General features: G+C 44.1%; 1 protein-coding gene across 1 annotated transcript in view; it reads left to right on the plus strand.

The window, feature by feature from the left end:
• Positions 1-2675: 2675 nt before the first annotated feature.
• The window catches only part of SNX31 (sorting nexin 31), a 72884-nt gene continuing 61860 nt past the window's right edge, over positions 2676-13699 (plus strand). The window contains exons 1-2 of the mRNA XM_017859447.1: positions 2676-2892; positions 2991-3065. Of these exons, the coding sequence (XP_017714936.1) occupies positions 2827-2892; positions 2991-3065 (141 nt within the window). The 5' untranslated portion in view covers positions 2676-2826. The remainder of the gene's footprint in view (positions 2893-2990; positions 3066-13699) is intronic.

The following is a 13699-nucleotide window of genomic DNA, read 5'->3' on the forward strand; positions in this document are numbered from 1 at the left end:
GAATTAAAACTTGTAAAGGGTGCGCTTGTCAAGTCATGGTACAGATTTCCCCAGACACCCCTGAAAAGCAGCTTCACAGAGCACAGGCTCTAGAGGCAGCCCACCTACTTCACATCCCCACTCTACCACTCACAAATTCTGCAATTCAGAACAGGTTTCTTCATTGCTCTATGCCTCAGTTTCCCCATCTGTGAAATGAGAATAACATCAGTACTTACTTCAGGCAATTGTGAGAATTAAATGACTTCATTCATGTAAAGTGTTCAGAGCAGCGCCTCCAATCGCGTAAGCTACCATTATTATACTTATCTCTTGGTTATGTTTGAAGATTGTCTTGCAGTGTGGAGTACGCAGAAGGAGCTCAATAATGTTCACTGACTGAATGACTGAATGGCTACAACAGAGGTCAGGTATGCAAGAGGACAGTGACTTGCACAGAGGCCTGTCCTGTTCCAGTTCAACTCCCGGGGGGCACTTAGTGAAAGGAAGGGAACGGCCCTGTGTGGACATCGCCATGGGGTGAAGCCAGGGTCCAGGCCATTCACTGGAGCAAGAAAGTTCCAGGAAGGCGGGGGCCACTTCTGGGTCTAACCAAAATGCTCTGCTTTGCCCTGAAGATCAGACCAGATTCCGGAGCTGCCCTGATCAGCCTTTGCCCCAAGAGGCACTCAGGAATGCCCCTGGCCTTGGTATAGGGAGGCCTTCCAGATCAGAGATGACCTATGGGCAGGGGAAATACCCTAAGGCCAATCTATCATGGAGTGAAAATTCCCTTGAAGTGAGTAGAGTTATTAACATGATTTCATAAGAAGGAACTGCAGCTTAAAGAGTGCACTAATTTCACACCTGTAATCTCAGCACTTTGGGAGGCCAAGGTGGGTGGATCATCTGAGGTCAGGAGTTCGAGACCAGCCTAACCAACATGGAGAAACCCTGTCTCTATTAAAAAATACAAAATTAGCCAGGTGTGGTGGCGCATGCCTATTATCCCCGCTACTCAGGAGGCTGAGGCAGGATAATCACTTGAACCCGGGAGGCAGAGGTTGTGGTGAGCTGAGATCGTGCCATTGCACTCCAACCTGGGCAACAAGAGCAAAACTCTGTCTCAAAAAAAAAAAAAAAAAAAAAAAAAAAGACCACTAATTTGCCCAAGGTCTCTCAATTAGAAGCCACTAAGCTGGGACACGAATTCCTGTTGCCATTCTCTTAACTACTATATGATATTGCTTCCCTCACTTAATGGCCCTATGTCTCAATTTCCTTTTCTATAAGACCAGAACTGTCAATTGCTCCTAGCCCAAGATGATTGTGAAAATTAAATGACATAGCATATGTCAGATCCTGGCACACAGCAAGCACACAGGAGGCACCAGTGTTTGTCAGGTGTCGCTTCCCCTTGCCTAGCTTCAAATTCCCATTTCAGACATGCAGCTCTTACCCAGAGATGACTGGCATTTGAAAGGACTTTCAATGATCCTGATGAAGTCATGCAGTAAATGACTCAGACCCATGAAAAAAATGCCCTGTGAACTTGGACAAGTTCCTCCTCCCCCTGGGCCTGTTTCGTCCATGGTAGGATGTCCTCTGTTTACCTGGAAGAGTTATGGGTGGATTAAGGGAGAGAGGGAAGAATGGAGTTAGCCCAGGGCTCACTACAGAACAGGTTGACGAGAGCTGCAACATCTCTGTGCTCAGTGATCACGGCGAGGTGGGAGGAATTCTAATCTCATTTAACTAAAATAAGAGAATCAGGAAGAGGCCGGGCGCGGTAGCTCAAGCCTGTAATCCCCCAGCACCTTTGGAGGCCAGAGACGGGCCGGAGTCACAGAGGTCAGGAAATCGACCGACCATCCGGCGAACCACGGTGAAAACTCCCGTCTTCTACTAAAAAATACAAAAAAAAAAAAAAAAAATAGCCGGGCAAGGTGGCGGCGCCCTGTAGATACCCAGTATCAGCCTATGGCAAGCGAGAATTGGCAGTTGAAAACCCCAGGGAGACGGAAAACGGAGGAGCTTCGCAGTGAGCTGACGATATGCCACTAACACTCAGCCACTAGGACAGGCCGACAAGAGGCGAGCATCTACTATCTCAAAAAAAAAAAAAAAAAAAAAAAGAGAGAGAATCAGGAAGATTATTTTCCACAGCAACTAAAAATGAGAGACTGTTGAACGAACTCACACTGGGTAGTCCAGAGAACCAAGTGTTTACATGAATGACCTGTCTAAAGATGAGGGCTTCTCAAGGACCAAGAGAGACCCAAGCCATTTCCATTTTGGGGGACTTCTGGTATTTTAAGGGGAAAATCAAGATTGAAAGAATAACACTAAAGCAGGGTTGCATATATTGCTGAATGTCTTGTTACATTTAACAAATGTCAATACAAAAAACTGACCAAACATAACCCTGCTAATCATAAGGCAGTTACCAGATCTATGTAATTCCAGAAATCTTCATTACTGCACTGCAGGCAGTGTTGGCAGGTAATGGGACTCAAACTGTTTTCAAGCCCCTCGCGGGCCCGCTTGGAGAAAATGCCAACAGTGGCTGATGTCTGGGGTGGGGGTGGCCGTGGATGCGCCCCAGCCCCAGTCGCCACCTATCCCGGGACCGAGCGGCGGGGCTGGATGGGGCGGGCACTGGGAGGCGGCCCGGCCCGGCCCCGGCCCCACCTGTGGATGCCCAGGGCCAGGGAGAGCGGGCGCCAGGGTTCGCCCTGAGTCGCGTGGCAGACCCAGCTGCGTCCGCCGCTGCCGAGCTCAGAGCTGCGCACCGCGCCGCCGCCGCAGGTCGGGTTTCCAGCGCTGCTCCCAGGCCACCGCCCAGCCATGAAGATGCATTTCTGTATCCCGGTGTCCCAGCAGCGGTCCGACGCGCTGGGGGGCCGCTACGTGGTGCGCCCAGGGCCGGGGTCGGGCTGGGCAGGGAGGGGGCCGGTGACAATGCTCACCTATCCCTCGGCTTACCCGGGACGGGGTGTCTGTGTTTGCAGCTGTATTCCGTGTATCTGGACGGGTTCCTCTTTTGCAGGGTGCGCTACAGCCAGCTGCACGATTGGAACGAACAGGTGAGCAGGTTGGAGGCTGGTACGAGCCCATCCACTGAGACAGGTGGAGAAAGCTGTCCCCAAAGCGCTCTGTTCCTCTGACTCTGGCAAGACACTCGGCCTTTCAGGGCCTCGGACTTCCTATTGTGAAACAGGGTCGTGGTAAAGATGAAATGAATTGCTTGGCACACAGTTGGATGAATGCACGCTGCGGCTCCCGGTGGCCTACAGCTGTGAGATGAGGAAACGGGGCGTAGGTGATTCTCCCAAGCCCCTCGCAGCCCGGTGATCCCTGCTAGCCCTGCCTGGCAGGGCGCTGGGGCTATGCTGGGCCCCATTTCAGTGCCCGCTGTTCCCCAGGATAATGTCTCCCTCCAAAATGAGCAAACTGGGTCTAAATCAAGGCCTAGAGTCTTTGGAGTCTTGTATATGGGTATTTAATCTCCTTTGTCTCGAGAGTTTCTTAAGTTTGCCCCCTTTAAACAGGTGTGTCACTAGTTTTGTTTTCGAATGGCCATGAGGCTTCAAGTACTGGCAAGCTGGGAACCAGGGAACATGACTTACCAAGCTAGGATTGTTTCTCACCCTGCTGTCTTGACAGTATTTTCTCTGGGAGGCAGACTGATTTATTAGTGTGCTCTAATGGGTTTCATTGTTCTTATAAGGAGGTGTTATAAGTCTTCACAATGGATTAGAGAAGTAAATGAAAGTTTAGACAATAAGCTTTACCCTCCTCCTCCACTCTCCCATGAATAGTGCTTTTTTTGTTTGTTTGTTTGTTTTAGATTTTAGATTATAGAGAGCACATACCTAACATTAAAAACAAAGGTATAGCCCAGGCACCTTGGCTCATGCTTATAATACTAATACTTTGGGAGACTGAGGCGGGAGGATTACTTGAGTCCCAGAGTTTGAGACCAGCCTGGGCAACATAGCCGAGACCTTGTCTCTATTCAAAAAAAAAAAAAAAAAAAAAAAAAGTATAGAGAAAACAGAAAAAACTTTCCCAGAGGCAACAACTATTAATTTTTTTTGAGAGAGAGTTTTTTCAGACAGTCTCTGGGTGTCTAGTGAGTTGGATACACCATGTTTCATTTAACCATCTTCTGCTGACCGACAGCTTGGTTTGTTTTTTCTGCTATTGAAATTGCCACTGTAGCAAGCCTTCTTGCTAGTATTGGAAAGTCCATTTTCAAGGTGAGATTAAGTATCTTTGAGGTCAACCAAGAGCAGTTGTAATGTGGTTACTAGTTAATTTGAGTGGTCATCTTTGTATTACTAGTGCTGTGACCCAGTAGGTCCTTTGGAACGATTGTCAAATGATTGAATGAAGAATGGCATAGATTCAGACCTCTGGAAGATAAGAAGCTACTTGTAACTGAAACACATGGGGAATTGTGAGGACTGCAGAGGCAGGGATCTCAAAGGAAGAGAAATGATGGGTGTCTTAGGCACTGGCAGGGGGAGGCAGGGTATCCTCTCCTACCCTCCTTCGTCTTCCTGCAGCTTGAGGTGGGGAAGGGGAAATAATAAGCAAATAGGTCCTTATGGGTGTCAGCCTCACAGTGTGCTTGTGAAGATTAGGGCCAGCTGTTTGTAGAGCCTGGTACATAATGTGTGCTCAGCAAACATTTGTGGACTCAGAGGCTTCAAGCTTTTTCCTGAATCTGGCCCTCCTTACCCAACAGACTTGGGAAAATGCTTATTTTCAGAAAAACTCAGATGAACCAAATCCTGGCAGGTCCAGAAGCAGAGGCATAGAGTGAATAACTTTTATTCTCGATCTTCTATTTGGTAAGATATGAGGTAGAAATTGTCTGTTATTTACTATAGGGGCCTTTAAATAAATATTGAATTACCATGGCTTAGTGCCCTCAGTAGGATATACAATGGATTTTAATAAAATAGATTTTAATAAATATTTCATATTTGTCCTAGATTTCTCAAAATCCTAAAATGGAAATTTCTTTGTCTAGTTTCCAGCTTCCATATATCTTATATCAATATTTATCATTTTCCCCTTTCTATACAAACTACTACATTTTAAAGAAACTATTTAGATCTTAGATGGCTGTTGGTATTTATAATCAATATGAAACAATAACAGGTAGTTACTGTGTGCTGAGTTTGGTACCAAACACTTTACCTGTAATAGCTTAATTTTTACAATAGCCTTATGAGCTAGCATTAGAATTAGTCCAATTTAACAGATGAAGAAACTGAGGCACAATTTTCCCAAAGTCATATTGTTACTGTTGGAGGCAGGATTTGATTTCCAGAACCTGCTCTGACCTATTACATTAATGTGGTTTCTTTCTAAAGTTGATAAAATAAATCGTATTAGTAAAACAGTGAGTCAAATGACTAAGTCCTAAACTAACATACTTTTACTATATTTTGGAATCATGTAATGCAATAAAATTCCCCAACTTTATGAGTTCAGTGTAATGAATTTTGGTAAATGTATACAATTACCACCACCATGATCAAGGTTAAAAATTTTTTTGGCCTCACCCTAAAAGTCCCTTGTCCTTGAAGGAAACCAAAATATTTTATCCCAAAATGTACTACTATGACATATTTCAAGATGGCTGTGTAGAGAGCTGGAAATATCAGAATAGCTGAAAAGCTGCCTTTTGTGGAGGAGATTTGCACCTGTAGAGAGAATTTGTATTGATGCAGCCAGGCTTTCTCTGAAGTCCTCACTTGTTCAGATTTAGGACATAATCACAGAGAGTCTGACACCTTTAAACTTCTGAAAGAAATGTTTACCAACTATTTTCTCTGAGAGCTGCTACCTGTGGGTTTCCGCTGTGACCACCTTTGCTAGCCAGGTCTCTCCTCTTCTTCCCATGACCTGTCTTGCCACCATAACCTGATTTGCCACCATAGCCTGTTTTTGGCCATGCTCTAAGCCCTGCTTTTTTTCTGTAATCTCAAGATGGTATAAAACCATCAACCATCTGGTCATTTCTTTGAGTTCTTATATTTTGTAAGACTCCCGCGCATGTTAGTAAATTTGTATGCCTTTTCTCCTATGAATCTGCCTTTTGTCAGTTGATTTTTCAGTGAAGCTTCAGAGGATGAAAGGGAAGTTTGCCCTTGGCCCCAATATTCTTTTTGCTCTCAATCCCCTTCACTCAGCCCTGACCGCAGGCCTCCAACATCCACTCTCTGTCATGAGAGCTCCAGACACAGGATTTTGTTCCAGCAAGTCCCCAGTGAGGTCAGCAGTTCAATCATCATCATCACTCTCATTTTATAGGTAAAGAGTCTGAGGCTGGGTATGGTGTTTCACACCTGCAATCCCAGCACTTTGAGAGGTTAAGGTGGGTGGACTGCCTGAGCTTGGGAGTTCAAGACCAGACTGGGAAACATGGCAAAACCCTGTCTCTACCAAAAATACAAAAAATTAGCTAGGCGTGGTGGTGCTCCTGTAATCCCAGCTATTCAGGAGCCTGAGGTGGGAGGATTGCTTGAGCCTGGGAGGTGGAGATTGCAGTGAGCCCAGATTGTGCCACTGCACTCCAACCTGGGTGACTGAGTGAGACCCTGTTTCAAAAAAAAACAAAAAACAAAAACAAAAACAAAAAAAACCAGGAAGAGTCTCCGTAGGGTCGCTAGATTTAGCAAATTCAAATACAAAGTCTCCCAGTTAAATTTAAATTACAAGTCAACAACAAACAATTTTTTTAGTATGTCCCATGTACCACTTGATACATATTTAATTGAGCATCCTGTATTTTATCTGACCACCCAAAGTCTGAGACTGAAAGGTTGGGTGACCTCTCCCAGATACTTCTCAGCTGGTTTTATTTCTCCTATTCAGTGGAGGATGTGAAACAGCTCAGAATTCTTCATCTGATTTAACACAGAGCACTGTCAAAATGAAATAGTAGGAAGGTCCCATCTGTGCGTGTGTTTGGGGAATATGAGCTTATTTCCAGTTTATTTTCTGGGAAGTTCTGCATCCTGATAGAATAGTTTTCATCTATAGAATTAACTGATTATTTGCTTAAGAAATATTTACTAAGTTTCTATTATATGCCATGCATTCTGTTAAATTACGACTATTACTGTAGCATGTGTGATCTTTGGCTTTAAGAATTGGGCTTATATTTTGCATGTTGGATAACTGAGATTGAGGGGCAGTACCTGGCACAGGTGAGGTGGCCTCTACTCCATCTCAGCCAGGGTATGTGGAGAGCTAATGCATAAAACTGAACCTGGGTTGGCCAGGTGCAGTGGCTCACACCTGGAATCCCAGCATTTTGGGAGGCCAAGGTGGGTGGATCACTTCAGCTCAAGAGTTTGAGACCAGTCCGGGCAACATGGTAAAAGCCTGTCTCTACTAAAATACAAAAAATTAAGCCAGGTGTGGTGGCATGTGCCTAGAATCCCAGCTACTTGGGAGCTACTTGGGAGGATGAGAATTGCTTGAACCCAGGAGGCACAGATTGCAGTGACCTGAGATCTCACCACCACTGCATTCGAGGCTGGGCAACAGAGGGAGACTCAGTCTCAAAACAAAATAAAACAAAAGGAAAACTGGACCTTGGGAAGAGGTGGGTGTGTTTCCATGGGCTCTGCTGTGACCTGCACCCCCTGTCATCCTCACCTACAGCCCTGTCCGCAGTGAGGCTCCCTCAGGCTCTGGCAGCTTGACCCTGTGCTGCTCAGTGCTGCCTGTCTTCCTGCTGTGTGAACTGGCTGACCCCACCTTTTTCTGTGCCTTTAGAAAAACAAAACCAGTTTGATTTATGCCCCTGCTCTTGCTGGCACCACCCTGCCCAAATAGATTTAAAGAAATCTGTGAGGGAAGGATTTAATCAGCTCATTTAGACCAAGTTACAGATGAGGCCATCTTGTGTAAGTGATACGGGGCTCTGTGAATAGTGATATGGGGCTCCGTTTCTTTGTACTCTGCCAGCATCAGACATGGCAATGGGGACAAGTTGGGAAAGCTTGCAAAGGACCTGTCAGCAGGAGGGGAGGGCTGTGCAGCCTGTATGTGCTGGCTCAGTTGTCCTCCCTGCCAAGTGCTGACCCAACCTGGCTGCTTCCCCTCTGACCTAACCTGATCTCCTCTTTCCCTGCCCATACCTCCTGTTCCTATCAGGCTGGCTCACTCTTTGTCTCTACCTGGCTTACTTTCTCTACAGGGGATGACTCCTGGTTTTAGTCTACCCGTCAAGGGTGCAATCGTTTCTCAAAGCCCACCTCAGTCCCATGTCCTTTAGGAAGTCCCCCTTGATGGCATGAGATGCCTTTCTCTGATTGCTGTGCCACCTCATGTTTCAACCTTGTCATGCTCCTTCCCCTTTTTGTGTGTATATTTTGTCTTCCCTGATTATTTACAAGCAAAATGCAAATATCTGAATGAAGGGACAGAACGAAGGCTTGTGGGTGTGGAACACCCAGCATGGAATTCTGCTTTGGTAGTTGCTCAGCAGAGATTTGGTGGAAAAGGTGATGGTGATGGTGATAACAGCAGTGAGAAGACTGACTCCATCTTCTGCCAGTCATTAGCTTGGATGTCCTAGTTTTAAGTCACTTCATCTCCCTGAGTCTGGGGTTGCTCCTGCTCAAGGTGGAATTTGACAATGTTCTTGGTGCTGAGGATCTATCTACCTCGTAGTACTGTTTTGAGGAGCAAATGGGATAATATGCAAGCTCTAGGCCATGCTCTTAGGTGCTAGATGCCACCACCCAGACTCTGAGCTGTGGCCCTTTATCTAGTGAATTTGGGTTTTTAACTACAAGGGTACTTGGAGAGGTGGGATGAATGAGTTGACTTAGAAACAGACACCGTTTGTGTCTGTAATTCTACTTGTCCCTGGCCATCACCTTTTGGCATAGGTATGGAGGGGGGTGTGTGGATGCAGTAAGGTGGGGGAACTAGGTGACATTTTCAACTGACCTGTAAAGTCCTCTTCATGTTAAAAGGCAGAGCTGTACGAAGAGGAAGTTGGTACAGGAGATTGTTCTGGGATTTGTTTTTGTTTTTGTTTTTTGTTTTGTTTTATTTTGTTTTGAGACGGAGTCTCGCTCTTTTACCTAGGCTGCAGTGAAGTGGTGCGATCTCCGCTCACTGCAATTTCCACCCCTGCCAAGTTCAAGTGATTCTCCTGCTTCAGCCTCCCGGGTACCTGGGATTACAGGTGTCTGCCACCACACCTGGCTAATTTTTGTATTTTTAGTAGAGACGGGGTTTTGCCATGTTGGCCAGGCTGGTCTTGAACTCCTGACCTCAGGTGATCTGCCCGCCTCAGCCTCCCAAAGTGCTAGGATTCCAGGCATGAGCCAACGCCCGGCCTGTTCTGGGGTTTGTGAAAATATTTGTCAGATAATAGTCTTAAAAAAACCCCACAATATCCCAAACAAACAAAAACACCACATAATAAAAGAGCAGGAGAGGTATGTTTTCCTTTTGATCTCTTTAAATAGGTTTTTGAAAGACAGATAGGGCTGAACTGTAGTACCAGATAATTCTCAGTACGCTGGTGGTTTTGATAGCTCAACTGTGCACCGAGACCCATAGAATAGGTCCTCTTTTGGTGGCGTTGAATTTGGATTTGATTGTTGACTTTTGGCACATTTAACTACTCAGTTTCTTTTATGTTCATTGTCCCCCTTAGATCAGTATCAGAGAAGGGAGGGGAAAGATTCCTTGACAAGTCAGCTCAGGTTGTAAAAACCTGCTGGGAGGGTTTCTGCTCTGTGATAGGTATTAGAACCTTAATTCTTGTTGATTTTTCCCCAGATCTTGGCCTCAGAGCTTCCCCAAGATACTGTCCTACAGATGGATAACTCAGGCAGCCCTGTTCATTCAAGGCTGCTGTGATTAGAACTGATTTGGGAACATCTGCGACATTAACAAACACATGCCAATGAAGACAATTGCCTTTTCAAGATCACTTCATCAGTTAGCCAAGAAATAATTGTACACAAAGAAGTCAAATTTTTGCTTCTATTTAATGGAATTAGCAGAGATGGGTGCGTCAATTCCAGGTTGTTTCAGCAGCACTGTCTGGGATAACGCTCCAACTGGGATGCCTTTTGACAGTTTCTGGAAGGGCGGAAAAATTTCCTCGAGTTTAAAAGAAACAGAATTGTCGCTATAATATTTTATACTAGGTTTAATAGCCTGGGCCACAGGAGTAAGACCCTGTCTCAAAAAAAAAAAAAATTATTCTAGGTTTAGATGAGAGATTGCAAACTTAAATGGCTATACACACACACACACACACACACACACACACACACACACTTTTTGTTTGTTTGTTTGTTTGTTTTGTTTTCTTGAGACAAAGTGTCACTCCTGTGGCCCAGGCCGGAGTGCAGTGGTGTGATCTCGGCTCACTATAGCCTTAGCATTGACGTCTCCAGCTAAGGTTATTCTCCCATCTCAACCTCCTGAGTAGCTGGGACTACAGGCACATGCTACCACACTTGGCTTAATTTTTTGTATTTTTAGTAGAGACAACATCTTGCCATGTTACCTAGGCTGGTCTTAAACTCATGGGCTCAAGCACTCTGCCTGCCTAGGCCTCCCAAAGTGTTGGGATTACAGGTGTGAGCCACCGCAGCCAACCAGCAAGTACTTTAAATGAGAGATGAGGGTCAAGTGAACAACAGTGGAGAGTGGTGGGAACGGCTTAGGTCCCCTCACCAGACAGTTGCCTGAGTGTGAACCCACTGATTCCAGATCTCAGTTTTCAAGAGAAGCCAGAACATCAGTTTTTTTTTTTTTTTATAAACTTTATTATTTGAAACAGTTTTAGTTAACAGAGAAGATAGGACAGAGGGTTTCTACATAATCCACAGTTTCCTCTATTACTAAGGTTTTATATTAATATGGTACATTCATTACAATTAACAAATCAGTATTGATACATTCTTATTAACTACAATCTATAACTTTTCAGACATCCTTAGTGTTTACCTAATGTCCTGTTTCTCTTCCAGGACCCCGGCCAGGGTACCATGTTACATTGAGTTGTTAGGTCTCCTTGAGTTCCTCTTGACTGTGACAGTTTCTTAGATTTTCCTTATGTTTAATGACCTTGATAATTTTAAGGAGTACTTGTCAGATATTTTGTAGAATATCCTTCTTGGAATTTGTCTTACATTTTTCACATGATTAGATGGGGGTTATGGGTTGGGGGGATGAAGACCCCAGAGATAAAGTACCACTTTAATCACATCGTATCAAGGGTACCTACTATCATCTGACTTACACTCTTGATGTTTATCTTCTTCACTTGGGTGAGGTAGTATTTGTCAGGTTTCTCCACTGTAAAGTTCCTCTTTTGTCTTCTCTTTCCAAAGTGCCCTCTTTGGAAGGAAGTCACTACGTGCAGCCCACACTGAGAGTGGGGATTTATGCTCCCCCTCCTTGAGGAGTATCTATAGAAATTATCTGATATGGCTTGGTGCAGTGGCTCAGGCCTGTAATCCCAGCACTTTGGGAGGCCGAGGTGAGCAGATCACTTGAGGTCAGGAGTTCAAGACCAGCCTGACCAACATGGAGAAACCCCATCTCTACTAAAAATACAAAATTAGCCAGGCGTGGTGGTGCATGCCTTTAATCCCAGCTACTTGGGAGGCTAAGGCAGGAGAATCGCTTGAACCCAGGAGGCAGAGGTTGCAGTGAGCCAAGATCACACCATCGCACTGTGGCCTGGGCAACAAGAGCAAGACTCTGTCTCCGAAAAAAAGAAAGAAAAAGAAATTATCTGATGTTCTTCTGCACAAGAGATTTGTCTAGTTGCTCCTATTTATTTAATAACAAGTGTATAAGGACTCATGGATATTCACTTTATACTTTGGGTTATATTTCACTACCACTTGGTTGGTCAAATGATTCCATCTTGGCCCATGGAAGCTCTTTCATTTTGCTCCTTTGTCTCTGAGGCACTCCCATTCGTGATTTGTTTTTTTCATTTGTTTTGAATATTTCCTTACTTTCTGGAGCTACAAGATACTCCAGGCCCGTCTTGTATATTTCCTGCCTCAGTCCTAGAAATCAGCCATTTCTCCATAGATCCTTGGTTGCATTTGTTGTAGAATGGTATTGAAAACTAAGATCTGGGCACTAGATATGTTCATTGCTACTGGAGTGTTGTTGCATCTATGTCCTCTCAGTTGACAGAGCAAGGAATATATGTGTGTATACTAACCCATGTATATGGACACATGAACAAATATTTCTATATGTAATCATCTGTATCTATATTAAACTAAACATGTGGTCATACTAATATATTCAACTCTAGTGCATTACCACATGGATCATTCTAGCCTCTTCCCCTTATGTGTAAACTCCCACTACAACAGTTGGAAACCTGACTCCCACTATCTGCCGTGCATTTACTTGTTTAATTCTGTATACACATGTAGGAGTACAGCGCTGTTAACCTATACTCCTGTGGGAAACAGCTTTATCAGCCAGAGTCCAATGCCTGTGTACAGTTAGTTTCTTTGCCTTTAGTTTACAGACTCCACTCATTTAAAGCGACTTAGGTCAGCACTTTGTTTCTCACCACGTTCAGTGAACTGGTTTCATACATTTGTAACGTAGTTTTATCACATTCTACATTCCATCCTCAGATTCCTCCAATCTCCTAGATTATTTCTAAAAATATTTGCAAACATGAAGTTTCTGTTGTAAACTTCAGAAAACATGAAGTTCTGTTGTAATTTTGACTAATGCATAGTGTCATGCATCCACAATTCTAGTTTCATATAGACTAGTTTTATTGCCCTAAAAAACTCCATGTGTTTCAGCTATTCAGTACCTCCCTGCCCCAAAACTTGGTGGCTGTTGATCTTTTTATAAAGTCTCTATACTTTTGCCTTTTCCAGAATGTCATATAATTGAAATCATATAGTATATAGCTTTTCCAGACTGGCTTCTGTCACTTAGCAATATTTATTTATGTTTCATTCATGTCTTTTGTGTTTTGATAGCTTATTTCATTTTATTTCTGAATAACATTTCATTGTGTGGATATATCACAATTTGCTTATCCATTCACAGATTGAAGGACATCTTTGTTGCTTAAATTTTGGGGATTATGAATAAAGTTGCCATAAACATTTGGGGGTTATGAATAAAGTTGCCGTAAACATTTTGTATGGACAGTTTTCAAATCAGTTGGGTATTTATTGCTGGATTATAGAGTAAGTCTATGTTTAGCTTTGTAAGAAATTGCCAAACTGTCTTTCAAAGTGGTTGTAATATTCTGTATTCTCTTCGAGATACAAGTTTTTAAAATTTTAAATCACACAAATAACTGCTGTTACCAAATTCCAGTTATCTAAAAATCAAACAACCAACCACCAAAAAAATGAACCAGGGGGCCAGGTGTGGTGGCTCATGCCTGTAATCTCAGCACTTTGGGAGGCCAAAGCAGACGGATCACGAGGTCAGGAGATCGAGACCATCCTGGCTAACATGGTGAAACCCCGTCTCTACTAAAAATACAAAAAAAATTAGCCAGGTGGCAGGTGCCTGTAGTCCCAGTTACTTGGGAGGCTGAGGCGGGAGAATGGCGTGAACCCAGGAGAAAGAGCTTGTAGTGAGCTGAGATTGCGCCACTGCACTCCAGCCTGGGCGACAGAACGAGACTTGGTCTCAAAAAAAAGAAAAG

Source organism: Rhinopithecus bieti, unplaced genomic scaffold (genome assembly GCF_001698545.2).
Source record: "Rhinopithecus bieti isolate Rb0 unplaced genomic scaffold, ASM169854v2 scaffold_47952, whole genome shotgun sequence".
In the NCBI taxonomy this organism is placed as follows: domain Eukaryota; kingdom Metazoa; phylum Chordata; class Mammalia; order Primates; family Cercopithecidae; genus Rhinopithecus; species Rhinopithecus bieti.